The sequence below is a fragment of the Ovis aries genome, chromosome 22 (assembly GCF_016772045.2).
Source record: "Ovis aries strain OAR_USU_Benz2616 breed Rambouillet chromosome 22, ARS-UI_Ramb_v3.0, whole genome shotgun sequence".
Taxonomy (NCBI): Eukaryota; Metazoa; Chordata; class Mammalia; order Artiodactyla; family Bovidae; genus Ovis; species Ovis aries.
In genome coordinates this window covers 34,560,697-34,580,146 of record NC_056075.1, presented here as the reverse complement: position 1 = coordinate 34,580,146, position 19,450 = coordinate 34,560,697, and the positions used below count along the sequence as shown (strand labels likewise).

At 42.1% G+C, this 19,450-nt stretch overlaps 1 protein-coding gene across 20 annotated transcripts in view; it reads left to right on the top strand.

Annotated features, from left to right (window-relative positions):
* The window catches only part of ABLIM1 (actin binding LIM protein 1), a 336,400-nt gene that overhangs the window by 207,129 nt on the left and 109,821 nt on the right, over positions 1-19,450 (top strand). For all 20 annotated transcript variants that reach the window (XM_012102971.4, XM_042239061.2, XM_060404730.1 and 17 more), the window contains exon 4: positions 551-660. In XM_012102971.4, the coding sequence (XP_011958361.2) occupies positions 551-660 (110 nt within the window). The remainder of the gene's footprint in view (positions 1-550; positions 661-19,450) is intronic.

Genomic DNA, 19,450 nt, shown 5'->3' with positions numbered 1-19,450 from the left:
GTTACAGCATTTTCATATTTAATCCAGGTTTATAAGGGACTGAGTCCCTAGCAATCAATGTGAGGTATTCATTTTGCCCATTGAACTACAATGTCTAATTCAGCATCGTTATCATTTAGGTCTAGGGAATGTGAAGAGTTAATGTTTGCCCTGTATGACCAGTTTTCTTGGAGGCACCTTAAGCTTGAATAGGAATTCATGACATTTCAACCATTTCTTCATGGTAGTATTTCAATTTGGAAGTGGAAAATTTTACTGTGTGTGCCCTGCTGGATGGCTTGCTGGAACGTCCCTCCACTAAGCAGTGGAGGTAAATGGTTTCATTTACTATCTGGTGGCCTGTAGAAGCTGTGCACTCTTTCCTCTTAAAATGAGGCACTTTTGTTTGTTTGGACTGGATCCAGCTGGCCGGCTTGGTTCAGACTGCATTTCAGTCATTTTGGCTGGTGCTCCTCCAAGTAATGAATTGGCACTGGAGGGCAGCAAAGCAGAAGGGGTGAGGGAAAGGGATGAAGTTGCCGCAATAACCATGAGGGCAATGTCTTTCCAGGCGCCCGTTTCCACCCGGAGACCGAGTCACGTTCAATGGGAGAGACTGCCTTTGCCAGCTCTGCGCGCAGCCGATGTCTTCCAGCCCTAAAGAAGCCTTCTCCTCTGGCAGTAAGTGCCCCAGCCACATGTTGACATGAATTCCTTCATTCCTCAAAGGCAGCTTAGGGAGGTACCTTCCTTGCTGAGAAACTCTGGTAGCCAGAGTCAAGAGTAGGCCTATTTAAGGCATTTTCATTGTGAAATGTGATGTGTGGAGAAGCCTTCACTAAAGGCAAGGCAGAGAGAGGTGTCTCCCTTCTTTCAAAAGAAAAGCAAGAGAATTGGACATTCACCTGTGCATTTTGATGGTAAACGAAGGGAAAAGAATTATAACGTGTTACATCAGAAGTGCCCCTCTCTGGGCATGGAGGTTAGACTGTGAGTGCATTTAGTAATGATGTGACTGACATTGCTGTGTGTTAAAAAGTTATCCCCACTGTGCCTTGGGCGAATGTGGTGGTTTATGCTTACTCTTAAATTATTCCTTGCTATCCTCAACTATTCCTTATTCCCTTGGAGGATTTTTTTTCTTTTTTTCTTAATTATTTATTTATTTATAGTAAGTCCTTGTTGGTTATGTATTTTTTTATTTTTTGGCCACACCCCTGACCAGGGATCAAACCCACTCCTCCAGGGTTGGAAGGTGGAGTCTTAACCACTGGACTGCTGGGGAAGTCTCCCACCTGGAGGGTTTCTGACATTTATTCATCAAATGGATAATTTTCTGAGCACCTACAATGCATGTTGTTTGCACTGGAGATATAGAGGGAACAAAACATACTCAACATCCTTAGGAAGTTTATTTTTTAGTGGGGTAGGTAGATAATAAATGGAGGTACAAATATATCTAATATGCACAGAAGATTAACACAGGGAGAAAAAGCAGGGCAATGGGCCTATGTTTGTATGGGGCAATCTGAGAAACCTCTCTTGTTACCTAAGGATAGATCTGAAGAAATATGGGGACAAGCTGTCCATACACCATGGGATTTGTGATTTTTTATGACAAGGGCTTGTCTGACCTATAGGAGTCCAAAGAAAACCAACTTCCCTCCAAATAAAAGCAGTGGCCAACTGAAGTATTTCTTCTAGTAAATAACATTGAGTAGGTCACTTCACGATGAACTGAGAGGGATTCTGAACTCAGCACCAAGCTCTCCTTCCCACTCCTTCCTGGGGCATTAGGACATGGACTGGAGGTTTGCCTCTGTTTCTGTGAATTGTGCCCATCCTTGGAGAACATATGCCTTGAAGCCCTGCCAGTGTCAGCACCTAAGAATGAGATAAGCCTCTTCTGCTCTGGAGGAATTTTGTGTCATTAATAACAGTGATTCCAAATCTTCCTGTTAAAATAGAAGATTTATACCTGCTAAAAATAAGAATGCTATGACCCAAAAGCATTTGCATAGAAATTGGATTTTGACCATTGGGAAAAAAGAAAGAAAGAAATGTATTAGTGCATCTTATTCAATACACATGATCAGATCCTTAGCATGTGGATTTATCTGCCCTCTTGTTAAATAACAGCAGCCTGGGTAGGATAAGGGCTACCACACAGAGCACAATCCTAGACCACTAAGAGAGTCCCCGATCCTTCACTCTTCTTACCTACTCTGCCCTATGAAGGTCATCGGGAAGGTGACCTGGGGTGAGAACAGGCACCCCGACCCCCTTGATTAAGATGGCTTGCTTTGAAAGTATGTTACCGTAAACATTGAAGGAATTCTTCAATATAGTTAAGGAAAAGAGGATTGGGACTTTCCTGGGAGTGCAGTGGTCAACACTTCACCTTCTAATGCAGGGGCTACAGGTTCAATCCTTGGTCAGGGAGCTAAGATTCCACATGCCTCTTGGCCAAGAATCTAAACATCAAAACAAACCATACTGTAACAAATTCAATAAAGGCTTTAAAAATGGTCCACATTGGGAAAAAAAAAAAAAAAACTTTAAAAAAGAAAAGCAAAGAAAAAGAAAGTTGCATGAGTGCCAGGATCGGATGACAGCTATAACAGAGGGTCATATCCCTAGGCTTAGAATAGGAATGACTGTCCTCAGATTCTGTGCAGCCCTTTAGTCCAGCTGTATTTCTTGATAGGTGAGGAAATTTGGGCCCAAAGTCACACAAGTTACCCGATCATAGGTAGCTTGTTAGAGCCAGGTCTCCTGACTCCTGGCTTGGGGCTGTCTTTGTTTCATCCAAGACTCCTCTTTGTTTGGTTTAAGAAATAGAACCAAGATATTTTTGAAGGCTTTTGGTCTTTTTCCTTCATGTAATTTTTGGGAACATATTTCTAATCATAACTCCACCAAAATGGTTATTCTGATTTTTATTAAACATTGTTTTGCTTTACCTGTTTTCTTTTATATGAATAGTCATTATGCACATAAAAAAGCAATTAACATGAATCTGCCAGGCATACAAATTATTGGTCCAAATCCTTTTTTTTTTTTTAATTTATTTTTTCTCTTTTGCTCTCAATGGATGAAATCCTTTTCTCTGTGCTGCTCTTTCGGTCAGAACATTTTTATTTTCAACAAGTACTCGTCTATTTAGATAAGTACTCAAATAGCATTTCTGGAACATGTGGGTGTGAGTATCTGTCAAAAAGAGAACTCTTATATATGGATACACACATGCAAAATACCCAAAGGAGACAGGCACACAAATACAAGAGCAAGGGAATTTTCAGCTAGTTTCTAAAATTCATTGGAACATAATTACAAAACACTTGTTTGTTCTTCGCAATTCTTTAAGAAATGCCTTATATTTTAAAACTATCCTGATTTTACTTTGATTCTTTTTTTTTTTTTTTAATTTCTTAACTTGGCAAAGCTAAAGGAAAGCAAAAAAAAAAAAAAAAGAAAGAAAAGAAACCCTTCTTTGATACGTTTACAGTGGTGATGAAATTAGAGAGCCAAGGTCTTCTTTTTCCTTTGAAATGTTTTTTCAAAAATGTTTGCACTTCTGAACTGAAATTTTATTTCACATTCTGTGGCTGGTTTTCCATCGTCACTGAATAGGAGGCAAAGACAGTGAGAGAGGGAGAGAAGAAGTAAAGAGTGATCAACAGAAGACAAGTTAATAATGTGATGAGAATTTACACAAAAGAGCCTCCATCTGTGCTTACTCTGTAGACGTGCAGGGGCCGCCATGTCTGTATTGCTCTGATTTAGGGAGAACTCCCAGTGGGATGCCTATGATATCTTGTGCACCCTGCTTGGTGCTTCCTTCCACATTATAATAATTCTCACTTTTATATTTATTTTATTGTCTTCTTCAAACATTCACATAGTACTCATGTGATCAGGCATTGCATAGCTGGTCTACAAATTTGAACTTATTTAATTCTCATGACCACCCTAAAGAGTGGCACTAACTATCTCCTTTTCACAGATGAAGAAACAAGGGCAACAGTTCAATTCACTCGCTCAGTTGTGTCTGACTGTTTGCAACCCCATGGACTGCAGCATGCCAGGCCTCCCTGTCCATCACCAACTTCCAGAGTTTACTCAAACTCATGTCCATTGAGTCAGTGATGCCATCCAACCATCTCATCCTCTGTCGTCCCCTTCTCCTCCCACCTTCAATCTTTCCCAGCATCAGGGTCTTTTCAAATAAGTCAGTTCTTCAAATCCGGTGGACAAAGTATTGGAGTTTCAGCTTTAGCATCAGTCCTTCCAGTGAATATTCAGGACTGATTTCCTTTAGGATGGACTGGTTGGATCTTCTTGCAGTCCAAGGGACTTTCAAGAGTCTTCTCCAACACCACAGTTCAAAAGCATCAATTCTTCAGTGTTCAGCCTTCTTTATGGTCCAGCTCTCACATCCATACATGACTACTGGAAAAACCATAGCTTTGACTAGATGGACCTTTATCAGCAAAGTAATGTCTCAGCTTTTTACTATGCTGTCTAGGTTGGTCATAACTTTTCTTCCAAAGAGTAAGTGTCTTTTAATTTCATGGCTTTAGTCACCATCTGCAGTGACTTGAGAGCCCCCCAAAATGAAATCTCTCACTGTTTCCACTGTTTCCCCATCTATTTGCCATGAAGTGATGGGACCAGATGCCATGATCTTCGTTTTCTGAATGTTGAGCTTTTAGCCAACTTTTTCACTCTCCTCTTTCACTTTCATCAAGAGGCTTTTTAGCTCCTCTTCACTTTCTGCCATAAGGGTGGTGTCACCTGCATATCTGAGGTTATTGATATTTCTCCCAGCAATCTTGATTCCAGCTTGTGCTTCATCCAGCCCAGCGTTTCTCATGATGTACTCTGCATAGAAGTTAAATAAGCAGGGTGACAGTATACAGCCTTGATGTACTCCTTTCCTGATTTGGAACCAGTCTGTTGTTTCATGTCCAGTTCTAACTGTTGCTTCCTGACCTGCATACAGGTTTCTCAAGAGGCAGTTCAGGTGGTATGGTATTCCCATCTCTTTCAGAATTTTCCACAGTTTATTGTGATCCACATAGTCAAGGGCTTTGGCATAGCCAATAAAGCAGAAATAGATGTTTTTCTGGAACTCTCTTGCTTTTTCGAGATCCGGCGGATGTTGGCAATTTGATCTCTGGTTCCTCTGCCTTTTCTAAATTCAGCTTGAACATCTGGAAGTTCATGGTTCACACACTGTTGAAGCCTGGCTTGGAGAATGTTGAGCATTAGTTTGCTAGTGTGTAAGGTGGGTACAATTGTGCAGTAGTTTGAGCTTTCTTTGGCATTGCCTTTCTTTGGGATTGGAATGAAACTGACCTTTTCCAGTCCTGTGGCCACTGCTGAGCTTTCCAATTTTGCTGACATATTGAATGCAGCACTTTCACAGCATCATCTTTTAGGATTTAAAATAGCTCAACTGGAATTCCATCACCTCCCCTAGCTTTGTTCATAGTGATGCTTCCTAATGCCCACTCGACTTCACACTCCAGGATGTCTGGCTCTAGGTGAATGATCACACCATGGTGATTATCTGGGTCATGAAGATCTTTTTTGTATAGTTCTTCTGTGTATTCTTGCCACCTCTTCTTAATATCTTCTGCTTCTGTTAGGTCCATACCATTTCTGTCCTTTATCGAGCCCATCTTTGCATGAAGTGTTCCCTTGGTATCTCTAATTTTCTTGAAGAGATCTCTAGTCTTTCCCATTCAATTGTTTTCTTCTATTTCTTTGCGTTGATCACTGAGGAAGGCTTTCTTATCTCTCCTTACTATTCTTTGGAACTCTGCATTCAAATGGGTATGTCTTTCCTTTTCTCCTTTACCTTTCACTTCTTTTCTTTTCACAGCTATTTGTAAGGCCTCCTCAGACAACCATTTTGCCTTTTTGCATTTGTTTTTCTTGGGGATGGTCTTGATCCCTGCCTCCTGTACAATGTCAGGAACCTCCATCCATAGTTCTTTAGGCACTCTGTCTATCAGATCTAATGCCTTGAATCTATTTCACACATCCACTGTATAATTGTAAGGGATTTGATTTAGGTCATACCTCAATGGTCTAGTGATTTTCCCCACTTTCTTCAATTTAAGTCTGAATTTGGCAATGAGGAGTTCATGATCTGAGCCATAGTCAGCTCCCAGTCTTTTTTTTTTTTTTTTTTTTGCTGAATGTTAGAGCTTCTCCATCTTTGGCTGTAAAGAATATAATCAATTTTATTTTGGTATTGACCATCTGGTAATGCCCATGTGTAGAGTCTTCTCTTGTGTTGTTGGAAGAGGGTGTTTGCTATGACCAGTACATTCTCTTTCAAAACTCTATTAGCCTTGGCCCTGCTTCATTCTGTCCTCCAAGGCCAAGTTTGCCTGTTACTCCAGGTATTTCTTGACTTCCTACTTTTGCATTCCAGTCCCCTATAATGAAAAGGACATATTTTTGGGGTGTTAGTTCTAGAAGGTCTTGTAGGTCTTTATAGAATCGTTCAACTTCAGCTTCTTCAGAGGTTAAATAATTTGCCCAAGATCACACAGTGGTGATGCTGGGATGTGAACCCAGGCTCCAGATGCCACGTTACCATCCCTGATATTTATCTTCCAGTGTGGTATCTCTCTGACTTCCAAAGATGAGGTGCTGAGCTTTGGAGCGATGATCTGACTTGTCTGCAGATTTACCCGAGTGTCTGCCTCCAAAGGCTATGCACTTTCTGTGTGCCACAGTTGCCCCCCTGGTGTAGCAAGGTTTGGTGAATGAAAACCATCAGGACGTGATTCATAGAAACACACTACCTTCATTGAAAGATGATTGCCCTTGAATTAGTTAAAACTTTTGCTTCATGCAATCTAATGCAATAAGCAACCAACATTATATATCATGGAGATAACAGTAAACGTTGCCTCACAGGGTTTTGATGACCGTTCGTTAGACTGCTTTTACTATTAAGAAAAAAATCAGTTGCCCATGTCTAGCTGATTCATACTTTAGACATGGAAATGTATGTCCAGAGAACATGACACTCTTCCAGAAGGTTACTGACATTCCTGTAAAGCCTAACTCCACTCCATTTTTCCTATATCTGCCAGTGACTGAGGGACAGGTTCTCATGGGTTAAGGAGCCATGTGAGGGAGAGTCGACGTGTGACAATCTAGAGGGCAGGGAATTGGGTCTGGATGTTGCTTCTTGCACAGCTCTGGTCTATTTCAGGCATCTGAGCAGAAGTGGGTTGCTGTCTACAATCACCCTTTCCATTTCAGAGGGTGTCTGACTAGTGTCTGATTGTGTGTGGGTTTGGCAGATTGATGCGAAGAACACCCACACACATATACATCCAAAGCCATCTTCCTCCCCTTTACCCACCCTGTACCGCACTGTCATTGTTCCAATTGCAGTTGGAACTCCCACAGGTATTAGAGCAATGGTCTACTCGGACTGAATTGAAATCTTTTCAGATAAACACTCAGGCACATGTTTTCAAAGGGGAGGATGAATTTTTCAATTATTTTACTTTTCTATTTTGTGCAATAGCTTTTAATAGTTGCACTATACTTTTTCTTCTATCTATGTTCTTTCTCAAAAAAGCATCTGTGGGTTGAGCGGGCTTGTCTGCTGAGACTGTAGGTGGATTGGTGATGATCTGATGCTGGCGCCTGACTGCCCGGGTCACGCTCTGGCTCTAGTCATCTCCTTACGTCTCCATCCTTCAGGCTCTCGTTTGTAAAATGGGATGGTGATAGGGACCTGCCTTGTGTGATTAAATAAGCAAACAGATAAAAGTACTGAATACTTATAAAACAAGAACTTACTAGTTAGGCAATGCATGAATTTTTGTGTAGGACAGTCTCAATTTTTTGTGACTGTGCTTTTTTTTCACTCTGGTGTTCACAGTGGCTGGCTTTTCTGTTCATCTGATATTTTCTACCAATATGTAAAGCCAATGAAGGCAGGAACACCCCATGAAGCAACCCATGGATCGTTGGATTTTGACTCATGGTGATATGTCTTACGGCAGAGTCTCCAAAACAGATCAGCCCCCCTTCCTTGAGACACGTTATTGCTGGAGGGTAGGATGGCAGAGGAGGCTTGGCAGGGCACTGCTAAAGGTTCTGGACAGATTGATAATTAGTGTTTGTGTTTATCCCAGTTCTACAGTGCTGTGTGACCTTGAGAACTCAATCTCTACCTGCATTTCTTTGTCTATAAAATAGGAAACAATAATGGTCCCTTTCTCATTGGGTGGTTGTGGGGATTTATATAAGTGAAAGTACTTAAAAGGTGCATGACACCTAACAAGCTCATCCAGATGTTGGCCATTGTTCCTGAAGGAAGTTATGAGACTAGAACGTGAGCTTAGAGATAATTTAGAATCGGAAAGGACCAGAAAGAGTGCATAACCTAACAGTTTAGAATGTGGCCTCTGTATTCCAGAGCCTGGCTTTGACTCCTGGCCCTGTCTTCTCCTAGACATGGAGTCAGGGGCAAGTTTCTGGATGTCTCAGAATCTTCAGGTTTGCATCTGAAAAGTAGATAATAGTTACTCTTAAGGGTTGTTATGAGAATTAAATAAGATGCTACAGGGGAGAACAGTCTTAATGTGGGGAAAGTACTTATTAAAACAGCACCTGGGGGACCCAGACAAAGACTTTGTTCTTCCACCTTCTGAGAAGAGAAGTTGGAGAGTTAGAGTGAGGGGTCTAGGCCTCTGTAGGCCTCGAGGAGCTTGGCAGTGTGGAGCTTGGCTTAGCCTGGAGGGTGACCAGAGGAAAGCAATGTTCCAGAAAGATTAAGGTGGTGATGGCAATTGTTGTTTAGTCACTCAGTTGTTCCCAACTCTTCTGTGACCCCATAGGCTGTAGCCTGCCAGGCTCCTTTGTCCATGGGATTTTCCAGTCAAGATTACCAAAGTGAGTTACCGTTTCCTTCTCCAGGGCATCTTCTTGACCCAAGGATCAAACCCATGTCTCCAAGCCTCCTCCTGCATTGCAGATGGATTTTTTACTGCTAAGCCACTAGGGAAGCTCTAGTGATGGCAATGGTGGTGTGCAAAATCAGTGATTTGGCATCAGTGAGCTGAGGACACCATTGACTGTGGTGGTGGCTATGAGAAAAGATGAGAAAGATGAATGAAAAGATGATGTCAAAGAAAGATATGGATGTTACTCATTTATTCAATGAACATTTCTTTGCACACCCATTGTGTTTCAGGCACCAGCCAAATTCTTCATTACACAGCCAGCGTCATGTATTAGTATGATATGTTTGTCACAGTTTAGAAATCAACACTGATGTGTGGTCCATTGCCTTTTAACTATTTAGATGTGTGCCCACCTCCACCACCAAGATAATGAACTCATTAAAGATAAGGACCCTGCTGTGTTTCTCTTTTATACAAGGTCTAGCACATAAAGCCCTAGACAAATATTCTGGAAATTGAATCAAAGCCATCTTAATGTCTCAACTGAGCTAATAGCACTCTTCTCTTTTAGAATGGGTTTAAATATTCATTGTAAAACAATACAAATATTACAGAAAAGTACAAAAAAGGAGATTAAAAATCACCTGAAACCCCATCACAGTGAGATCCCCTCTATTAACATTTTGGCGGACATGCTTCTGGATTTAGTTCCAAGTGCTATAGACACATGTATAATTTTTAATAAATTCTTCCCATAGCATTTTGTTCATGTGTCTTCTTGTCAAAAATCATTTGTTCTTTTGAGTGTCTCACACATAAGGCCGAAAGCTTTGAACTTGCTTAGGCCCCTGGCTACGGGGTCAGCTCATGTGTGTCCTGGCCAAAACAGTGCTGCTCATTTCTACTGAGGCAGTTATTACTATATAGCCCAACTGGTTCTTTGTACGTTTATCTCTCCAGCCAGATTATGAGCTACCTAACAACAAGGACTGTTGGTTTTATTTTGTTTTTTTCCTTTTGTCCCTATGAATAGCACTGTGCATGTAGCAAGCACATGAATGTTCATTTAGTGGGTAAATTGATGCCATCCCAGGAGAGCATTTGAGGCAGTAAATCTCAGCTCCCAGGTCCAGAATGCTGAGTTCTGCATGCTACTTGAATGATGATGGTGAGATGGCTCTTGTGGTTTTGTAAAAATGACACTGTACAGCTTGGGTGCATGAGGACAAGGTGTATTGGCAGATTTAAACATTCATCTTCTCATCTTGTTTACAAATTTTTCCTCTTATTTTATAAAAGGGAAAGGAGTTATTGCTTTAGATAATTTGGCTGATGGAGGCATCATGTGTTTGTTTGTTTTTTAAGTAGAAGTGTCAGGGGATATATTTCCCAACTTTGAGTGTGAGGTTGAGACAGGCCTCACCTCTCTGGGAGCTGAGGGTGCCAGCCCATGGCCTCAAGGGACACAGTCTAACCTGGCATGGAAGTTCCAGTGTTGCTCTGTTGGGTGTGGATTGTATTACTGAGTGTTTGCCATTTACATAGTAGCCAAAGATTCATTGCAGGAGAACAAGGTATGTTGCAAAACAGAGCATTAATGTTTAGATTTTTCAGACTGAAATCTCTTAGAATTAGGAGTCAGACATAAAGATCCCAGAGTGACATTATATTTTCACTTAACCAGAACCTGGATTATCTCAGTTGCAAGAAAAGAAGAAAAGTTCCTGACTTATAGGAAACGGGTCCAACTCAGGACAAAAAGTGAACATGGGTACAAAAAATGTTTCAGGGGTTGGAAAGTTACTGGTATTGTGTTATTTGCTATTTTCATTTCATTAGATATGACTTTTATGTAATAAGACCCACATCTTCTGACAGCTCATCAATAAAACTAGAATTTTAATGATTGGAAGAGTGGTTATTCCCCAGTTTAATTTTTCAGCAGCAGTAATGATTGAGCTGTTCAAAGGATTGTTGTGTATAGCTATAGTTGTATATTCCTATAGTCTGTTCTCAGAAGGATACTGATAAATTACTCTTAGTACTTTTCTCCAGAAGAGAGGCAGGAGTCGCAGGGAGATGCAGAAGGGAGGGAATTATTTTTATCATATGAAAAAAATTAATCATGTGTATATACTACCTGTTTAAAACAAAAGCACCTCAAAAATAGCATAATAATAAATTTAAAAACTAAAACCCTCATTCCAGACTGAAGCCTCCTTGCAGTTTGCCCTTGCTGTGACCCTTGGTTGTGTGTGTATTAAGTGACTAGTCACATGATGAAAGGACTGAAACTGACATTCTACCCCTTCTTTTCTTCTTCCTATCTTTGGAATAGAGTCAATGAGCTGATGTTGGCTAATGAATACTGGATCTGAGAAACTGACGTAAAACTCAAGTATGATTTCCTCTTTGGCAAGAGCCCAGTATGCTGGCTGACCATAGCCAGTTAAAGATTTATCATGAACCTCCTCACCGGGTTAAAGTTCACAGCTTAATTAAGTGCAAAGACAAAACTTGTTGGTACAGATTTTTTTAAATTGAAATTCATAGATTAACCATTTTAAAGCAATGTTAAGTACATTCACAACATCGTCCAACCATCACCTCTATATAGTTCCAAAACATTATCATCACCCCAAAAGAAAACTCCGTACCCATTAAACAGTTACGCCATATTCACCCCTTCTTCTAGCCCCTGCTGCTGCGCCTGCTAAGTCACTTCAGTCGTGTCCGACTCTGTGCAACCCCATACATGGCAGCCCACCAGGCTCCCCCATCCCTGGGATTCTCCAGGCAAGAACGCTAGAGTGGGTTGCCATTTCCTTCTCCAATGCATGAAAGTGAAAACTGAAAGAGAAGTTGCTCAGTCATGTCCAACTCTTCACGACCCCATAGACTGCAGCCCACCAGGCTCCTCTGTCCAAGGGATTTTCTGAGTTTGGACAAAGCCCTGATGCTGGGAAAGATTGAAGGCAGGAGAAGGGGATGACAGAAGATGAGATAGTTGGATGGCATCACTGACTCTGTGGACATAAGTTTGAATAAACACTGGGAGCTGGTGATAGACAGGGAGGCCTGGCGAGCTGTAGTCTGTGGGGTTGCAAAGAGCCGGACGCAACTGAGCAACTGAACTGAACTGAACTGAACTGATCTGAAGCGCCACCTAGGAAGTCCTGAGATACACTTTAAAAGGAGGAAAGATGGGCTCGATTGCTGAATACTACTAGGTAATAGAGGTCTCAGAAAATAGCTGTTCCCGGGCCTGCCTACAGCTTTCTCAATGAGGCTGATAATGTGCTGCTGCTGTGGCCCATGAAAACTTGCTTGTTGTGCAGTATTGTTTTCCCAAGACAACAAGAACCTTAACCTAAAATAGTAGGTCAGAGGCTGCTCTGGCTTGTGACGTTTCCATCATGGCCATCAAGATAGCAAAGGAAGCAACTGACCTAAGCGAGGTCATGGGTGACTGTGCAAAGTTTGGTTCAAGGTTACATATTCAGGCAATGCATAATGTTTGAAAGTAATTCTGCCTTGTTTTTAGTGAATTTGAGAATGTAAATTATTTAGAGCCATGGCAAATACTCTGTACCAATGTATTTGAATATAAATAAATATGAATGTTCCAATCCACCCCTCAGCCCCAACCGGTATTTTCTTATGACCCCATGAATTACTTTTTGGCCAGTGCAGTATAGAATTTCAGAAGTGAAAAAATACTTTTAAAATGAATTCCTTTTTTTTTTTTTTTTAATGTGGGCCCTTTTACAAATCTTTATTGAATGTGTTACAATATTGCTTCTGTTTTTATGTTTTGGTTTAAGGCATGTAGGATCTTAGCTTCCCAACCAGGGATCGACCTGATTCCCTTGCACTGGGAGGTGAAATCTTAACCACTGGACCACCAGGGAAGTCCCAGAAAGTAATCCGTAAAAGTGCTTCATATGAACGTATTTGCATTTTACCCTCTATGTGTCCTCCCTTTTGGTGACCTCATACCCATGGTATTTGCCGTGAGATGCTAGGAAAGAAAACTGCCGATTCGTGTCAGTGACTTGACGTGGACTGTGGCCAGTCAATAGTTGCTAACTCATAGATGTCTGGTTGGAACCTGACAACACTGAGCAGGACAGGTGAAGTTCAGAGGTCAGCATTTAACAGTGTCTGCTTGCTAGATGGATGCTCTTATTGCTGTTAAGTGATGTGGTCTTTTTAATCAAAGGAAGTTTTTCAAATGCCCAAATACCAAATCTCTTATACCTTAAAGATGCTAAAATTGTAAGCCAAGTCTTATCAAGAAAATAGCATTAAAAAGTCTGGATTTTTTTTTTTTTTTAATTCATAGGCTACAAAAAAGGGCCAGGCCAGTAACATAGGAACATGTGGTCAGAAGTGTGAGGACAGATGGCAGTTGACATTTCGACCCTAGGAAAGATGGAAACCTTGGCAAAATAAAAATATCTGTCCTGTATAAAACAGGCAGCCACTACGTGCCTCCCACAGTTATTCCCATGGAGGGATCCACATGTCAGAGGCTCATCAGATGTGTTGAAAGCTTGTGTCAAAGGCAGCTTGTTAACCTCACAGCATCTGACCTATGTTTGGGTCACTCTGCTCTTGTCTCCAGTTTCTCTCTTTTTTGGAGAGAATGACTGCTCTCTGGCATTCTGCATATTCACCATTTTATCACACAGGGTCACGGGAAATCCACATCTTGTAGGAGCCATTGAATGACAAGATACGATGTCATTAAATTCAGGAGTCACATTAGCCAGAACTTAAATCAGGGGATTTTGCTTGTTTGTTCTCCTTAAAGCGCCTTATACTGACTCCTGGCCAGGGATAAAGTGCTCCTATTTAACAGTCTATTAAAAAGACACCACTTGAATATTTTATAGGTTTCCAAAGTCTTATCTGCTATCTATTAATAATGACCTAAATCTGAAATAATTTGGTGTCTATTTATTCTTCATCCACGTGTATGGCCATGAACTTATGTGCTCATCTCTGTTGACAACTAGAGTTTTTTTTACTATCATTTTTAAAGACGGATTCCAGGGAAAACTCAAATTTTTTGGAACTTAAATAGGCAACAGTATCAATCCTGAAATGTGAGTTTTTAATTCGTAATTTTAAAGACTTTACAATAGAGGAAGGAAATACTCTGAACTGACTTAAAATCTCTATTGACATGACTTCTCAGCATCTCAGCAAACATCAGTTGAATGAGTAAAGTCTCTCTCTAGCCCCTTCGATGATCTACATTTGTTTTTGTTGTTCAGTCACTCAGTCGTGTCTGACTCTTTGTGACTCCATGGACTGCCAGGCTTCCCTGTCCTTCACTGTCTCCCGGAGTTTGCTCAAACTCATGTCCATTAAGTCAGTGATGCCATCCAACCATCTCGTCCTCTGTCAATCCTCCTCCTCCTGCCCCCTTTTCCTGCCGTCAATTTTTCCCAGCATCACGGTCTTTACAGTTTACATTGTTTGCACAATAATTCTCTATACCCACAAGTGAAACGATGCTTCAGCTCCATGGTGGATGCTTTTGCCAGTTGACAGCAAAAGAGGCAATAACCAGGGGAACAAATGCACGATTAGAGCTTTAAGCCCAGAAAATCCCTGTAAGCTGTGAAGGCCTGGGTTCACGTTCAAGAGCATTTGAGAATAAAGATTTCCACTCTGCAGTTAATGGGGCACTCTCTATCTGTGTGACCTTGTGCAAAGCATTGGCCCACCCTGGGCCTTACTTTCCTGTGTGCAAAATGAAACTTTTGCATCAAATGTCTTCAAAGTCTCTCTGGATCTCAGATGTCCTGTGAACTGTGAAATGTGGGTAACCACTGTCCTTCCGGGTTAGTGGAAGGCCTAAGGGAGGACTTAGGCAAAGTATGCAAGATCTTTTAAAAGTTAAGGGCTGAATAATAACTAAATAAATAAAAAGTAAAAGTGTAGGGGTGAACAGTAATAACAACAATAGGAACGTTAATGGGAAGGTGATAACTGTGGAATCAGAGAAACCAAAATGCCTTTTCCAGAGGCTCACAGTGGGTCTTGGTTATTCGGTTTTTGTTTGTTTTTTCACTTCTTGAACCTTTTACTTCGTGTTGGGGCATAGCTGATTAACAATGTTGTGGTGGTTTCAAGTGAACGTTGAGGGGACTCAGCCGTACATATACATGTATCCACTCTCCCCCAAACTCCTGGCACATCCAGCCTGCCACATAACAGTGAGCAGAGTTTCACATGGTATACAATAGGTCCTTGTTGATTATCCGTTTTAAATATGGCAGATTATACATGTCTATCCCAAACTCCCTAACCATCCCTTCACCCCATCCCTCCCACCAGCAACCATAAGGTCATTCTCTATGTCACTGAGTCTCTCTGTTTTGTAAGTAAGTTCATTTGTATCATTTCCTTCTAGATTCTGCAGTGGAAGGGATGTCATAGGATATTTCTCCTTCTCTATCTAACTTACTTCAGTTATTTGTTAAGGGAAAGATGCAATGTTGGTTTTATGAGGTTACTGCAGGTGTGAGGATAGGCTTGGATTGTTTACTGTATGCCCAACACCATGCTTGCGGATTACACATGTTCTGTGCACCCTCACAACAGCCCCAGAAGGTAAGTTCTGTTCATCTGCCTGTTTTACAAATCAAGAAGCTGAAGCCCAAATTACCTAGCTTGCGCAGGGTCCCTTGGTTCTGTGGCAGAGCTGGAATCTGACCCCAGGTCTCTTTGCCCAGAAGTTCTTCATCCCTGTGTGTTGCACAATCAGCATGTAGAATGGTCAGAACACTCGTGGGACAAAACAATGGTCTTATTTTTTGTTGTTGCTACTTTTATTATCCTCTACCAGAGCTCTCTTTCTCACCCTTAATAATATCCTAGGCAGTTCCATAGCTTTCTGCTCACTTTCAGCTCTTAAAAGTCCAATACAGTCAAAGCATTTATTCTCACATCCATATCAGATCTGTACCCTTTTCCCAATTCAGATCAGATCCAAATAGGAGACCTGCAGTAAGGAGGGGGTACAGCCTCTTCTACCCCTTTTTATTACCTCCTTCCTGTTCTGCTTGTGGTTCCTTGAGGTTCCAGGCAGAGGGGAAGGAAATGACAGGTACGGGGGACAAGATGTTATATTGGCATTGTCATACTGACTTTCAGCTAACACTGGCTGGAGACATTAAAAAAATATATATATATATATATATGTGTGTGTATATATATGTGTATATATATATATATATATATAATTCCTTGACAGAAGTGTGCAATTTCTGGCTAATCTATTTCAACAAACCCCCTCCATCCTTCCCAGCCTCAGGCCCTACTTCTCATGCATGCTAAGTCACTTCAGTCGTGTCTGACTCTTTTCGACCTTATGGACTGCAGCCTGCCAGCCTCCTCCATCCGTGGGATTCTCTAGGCAAGAATGCTGGAGTGGGTTGCCATGCCCTTCTCCAGGGGCTCTTCCCCAGTCGGGGATCAAACCTACATCTCTCATGTCTCCTGCACCATCAGGCAGGTCCTTTACCACTAGCACCACCTGGGAAGCTGCTGCTCCTCATAGCCTCTTTCTAATGAAATCTCCCATGCTCAGCAGGTAGCTTTCCCAGGTGGGTTCATTCATGATGCTTGGATGTGGGCACCAGCCAGAGGACACACGGGCATCCTCAGTGAGCCAAACAGTGGCCATGCCCACCTCTCTGCCTTCTGTCCTCCTTCACCTGCCTTCAGGAAGGCGTCCAGCCAGCTTCCTAATTTCCAGATCTTCCAGACTCCCACAGGCTGCAGACTGTTCATGAACATCACCAAGCCCCAGGACAGTCCAATAAGTTTGTCCCAAGACTCTAACATCAGGCTTCTCATGGACCCACAGCAGCACCAGGGCCTGAGCACCTCCATTTAGTGAACATCTAGGTGGGGAGCAGGGAGCCAGTCCCGCCTTCTCCCAGGGTCCTTTAATTCCTCTCACAATATAGGGAAGTGAACACCCATGCCTGCTGTGTAGACAGCTCCCAACCCACTCTCCTCTCTGCTTTTTTGAAAATTTTTTTTAAAGGATGCTAGAAATGTTGATAAGATAATTTCAGATGTGGGGAGGCAGTAGGGGTTGAGTCATCAGGTAGATTCTACGATCCTTTGCCAAGTCCAGCCAGGGTACTGCTAGCAACCTGCTCTAGGAGATGGAATATTTATCATCGTTTTCAGCTCTAAAACAATAGCCAAAATTTTCAGGACTCTGGGGAAAGCCCCATTCCATGTTCTAGAAGCTTTAGTCCCAGACGGGTAGCCACTGTGAGTAGCAGCTTCCACCTCCACTGATGGTTCTGGGCTTGACAGAAGCCTGGGAAGGTGGGAATGATCAGGAATTCAGGTCCCATGATATCCCTTTTCTGTAGTTTCATTCTTCAGCCTTCTGTTCCTAGAGCCATCTTCACAGAGTAAGACATCTTTTTAGCTCTTACCCTTCCGAAACAGGAAACTCTAGGAAGGCTGAAATTATTCTCACAAAGAACATAGGTATCTAGGCTGAGGGGACTTTAAAGGCAGCCCAACTGATGACACCTTTCTTAGCTTGGAAACAGAGGTCACCTTCCAGAGAGCCATTTGTCACCTTTTTCATCTTAAATACTCTTGAAGCCCAGGTGTCCATGGCCCTATGCCAAGCGAAGACAGACAGGATCCCTATTCTCAAGGATATTTATTGACTTTGAACAAAATGGTGTAAATATGAAGCCAGGTGTGTACTTGGATGTTAGTTTAACTTGGACGGAAGTAGCCAAATCCCTATTTTTCTCTTGGCTTCTGGTGCCAAGAATGAAATGCTTCAGGCAGAGTGTTTAAGGTGATTATGTTGTTTAGTCGCTCAGTTTTGTCCGACTCTTTGCAACCCCATGGACTGCAGCATGCCAGGCTTCCCTGTCCATCACCAACTCTCGGAGCTTGCTCAGACTCATGTCCATTGAGTCGATGATGCCATCCAACCGTCTCATCCTCTGTCATCCCCTTCTTATTATAGCTTTCTTCTGTTTTCACACTTGGCCATTGTTTATCCCCAGGGGAGGACCAGCAAGTTGCTGGAGGGTTTGATTTCCTTGACGTTGCCTCATATTCACCTACTTCTGACTTTGGCAATAATTCCAGTGCCAATCAACCGACTTTCTATATTTATCAGCAGCTGCTCCAGTGACGTGCAAACAATTTTCTCAACAGCTGAAAAACATGAGGATAGAGAGGAGGACATTTTGTTCTTTATAAAAGAGCTTGGTTGGAATGAGCATAGGAAGCGTGAACCATCAGCATGAATCTTTTTATCTCTGCATCTTTTCTATTTTCCCCAGCGTGATGTCAGGTTTAAGGAGAGAATACAGTTTTGTCCAAAGAGGAACGAATGTGTAACCTCTGTGGAGTACACTAGAATATTCTGAATCAGCTGGGCCAGTGTTCTGGGCCAGAAGGCCATCTTTGTTGATTTGCTTAATTTATGTCTTGCGGTTTGGGATGAAGGAGGCTCATCCCCAACCTCTCCTTCCAGCCCAGTTTCACCAGATGGCTGGCTCTTAGGTAGTCACATTTGGTAAATGCTTTTCTATGAAACATGATCAAGATCAACTGTAGATGGGATTTGCCCAGGGGTCCAGTGGTTAAGAATCTGCCTTGCAATGCAGGGGACTCAGGTTCGATCCCTGGTCAGGGAAATAAGATCCCACATGCCTTGGAGCAACTAAGCCTGTACACAACAACTACTGAGATCCCACATACTACAGCTAAGACTCAACACAGCCAAATAAATAAATATATTCAAAAAATATCAGCTGTAGAATATGTGCCCTCCCCAGGGCACTGCAGGGCATGGAGGATCTGAGAGAGTCAGGACATCATCTGTGAGGTCAGAGGCTTCCAAACGGCAGGCACTTTGACCCCATTGCTGTTCAGTCTCTGAGTCATGACTGACTCTGCAACCCCATGGAATGCAGCACGCCAGGCTTCCCTATCCTTCACTACCTCCCAGAGTTTGCTCTAACTCATGTCCTCTAGTCGGGATGCCATCCAACCATCTCATCCTCTGTCACTCCCTTCTCCTCCTGCCCTCAGTCTTTCCCAGCATCAGGGTCTTTTCCAAGGAGTCAATGCTTCGCATCAGGTGGCCATAGTATTGGAGCTTCAGTTTCAGCGTCAGTCCTTCTAATGAATATTCAGGGTTGATTTCCTTTAGGATTGACTGGTTTGATCTTCTTGCTGACCACAGGACTCTCAAGAGTCTTCTCCAGCACTAGAGTTCAAAAGCATCAATTCTTCACTGCTCAGCCTTCTTTATGGTTCATATGGGGATCAAACCTGTGACTTTGGCATTATTAGCACCACGCTCTAACTAAGCTGACTGGCCAGAATTTTGTATCCATTACTGTGAAAAATAATAGATTGTGGAGAATAACTCCTGAAGAGTATGTCTATGAAGCCCTCACAATATGCCTGGTTTACCAAAGCCATTGGTGCAGAATAATCAGAGAGGT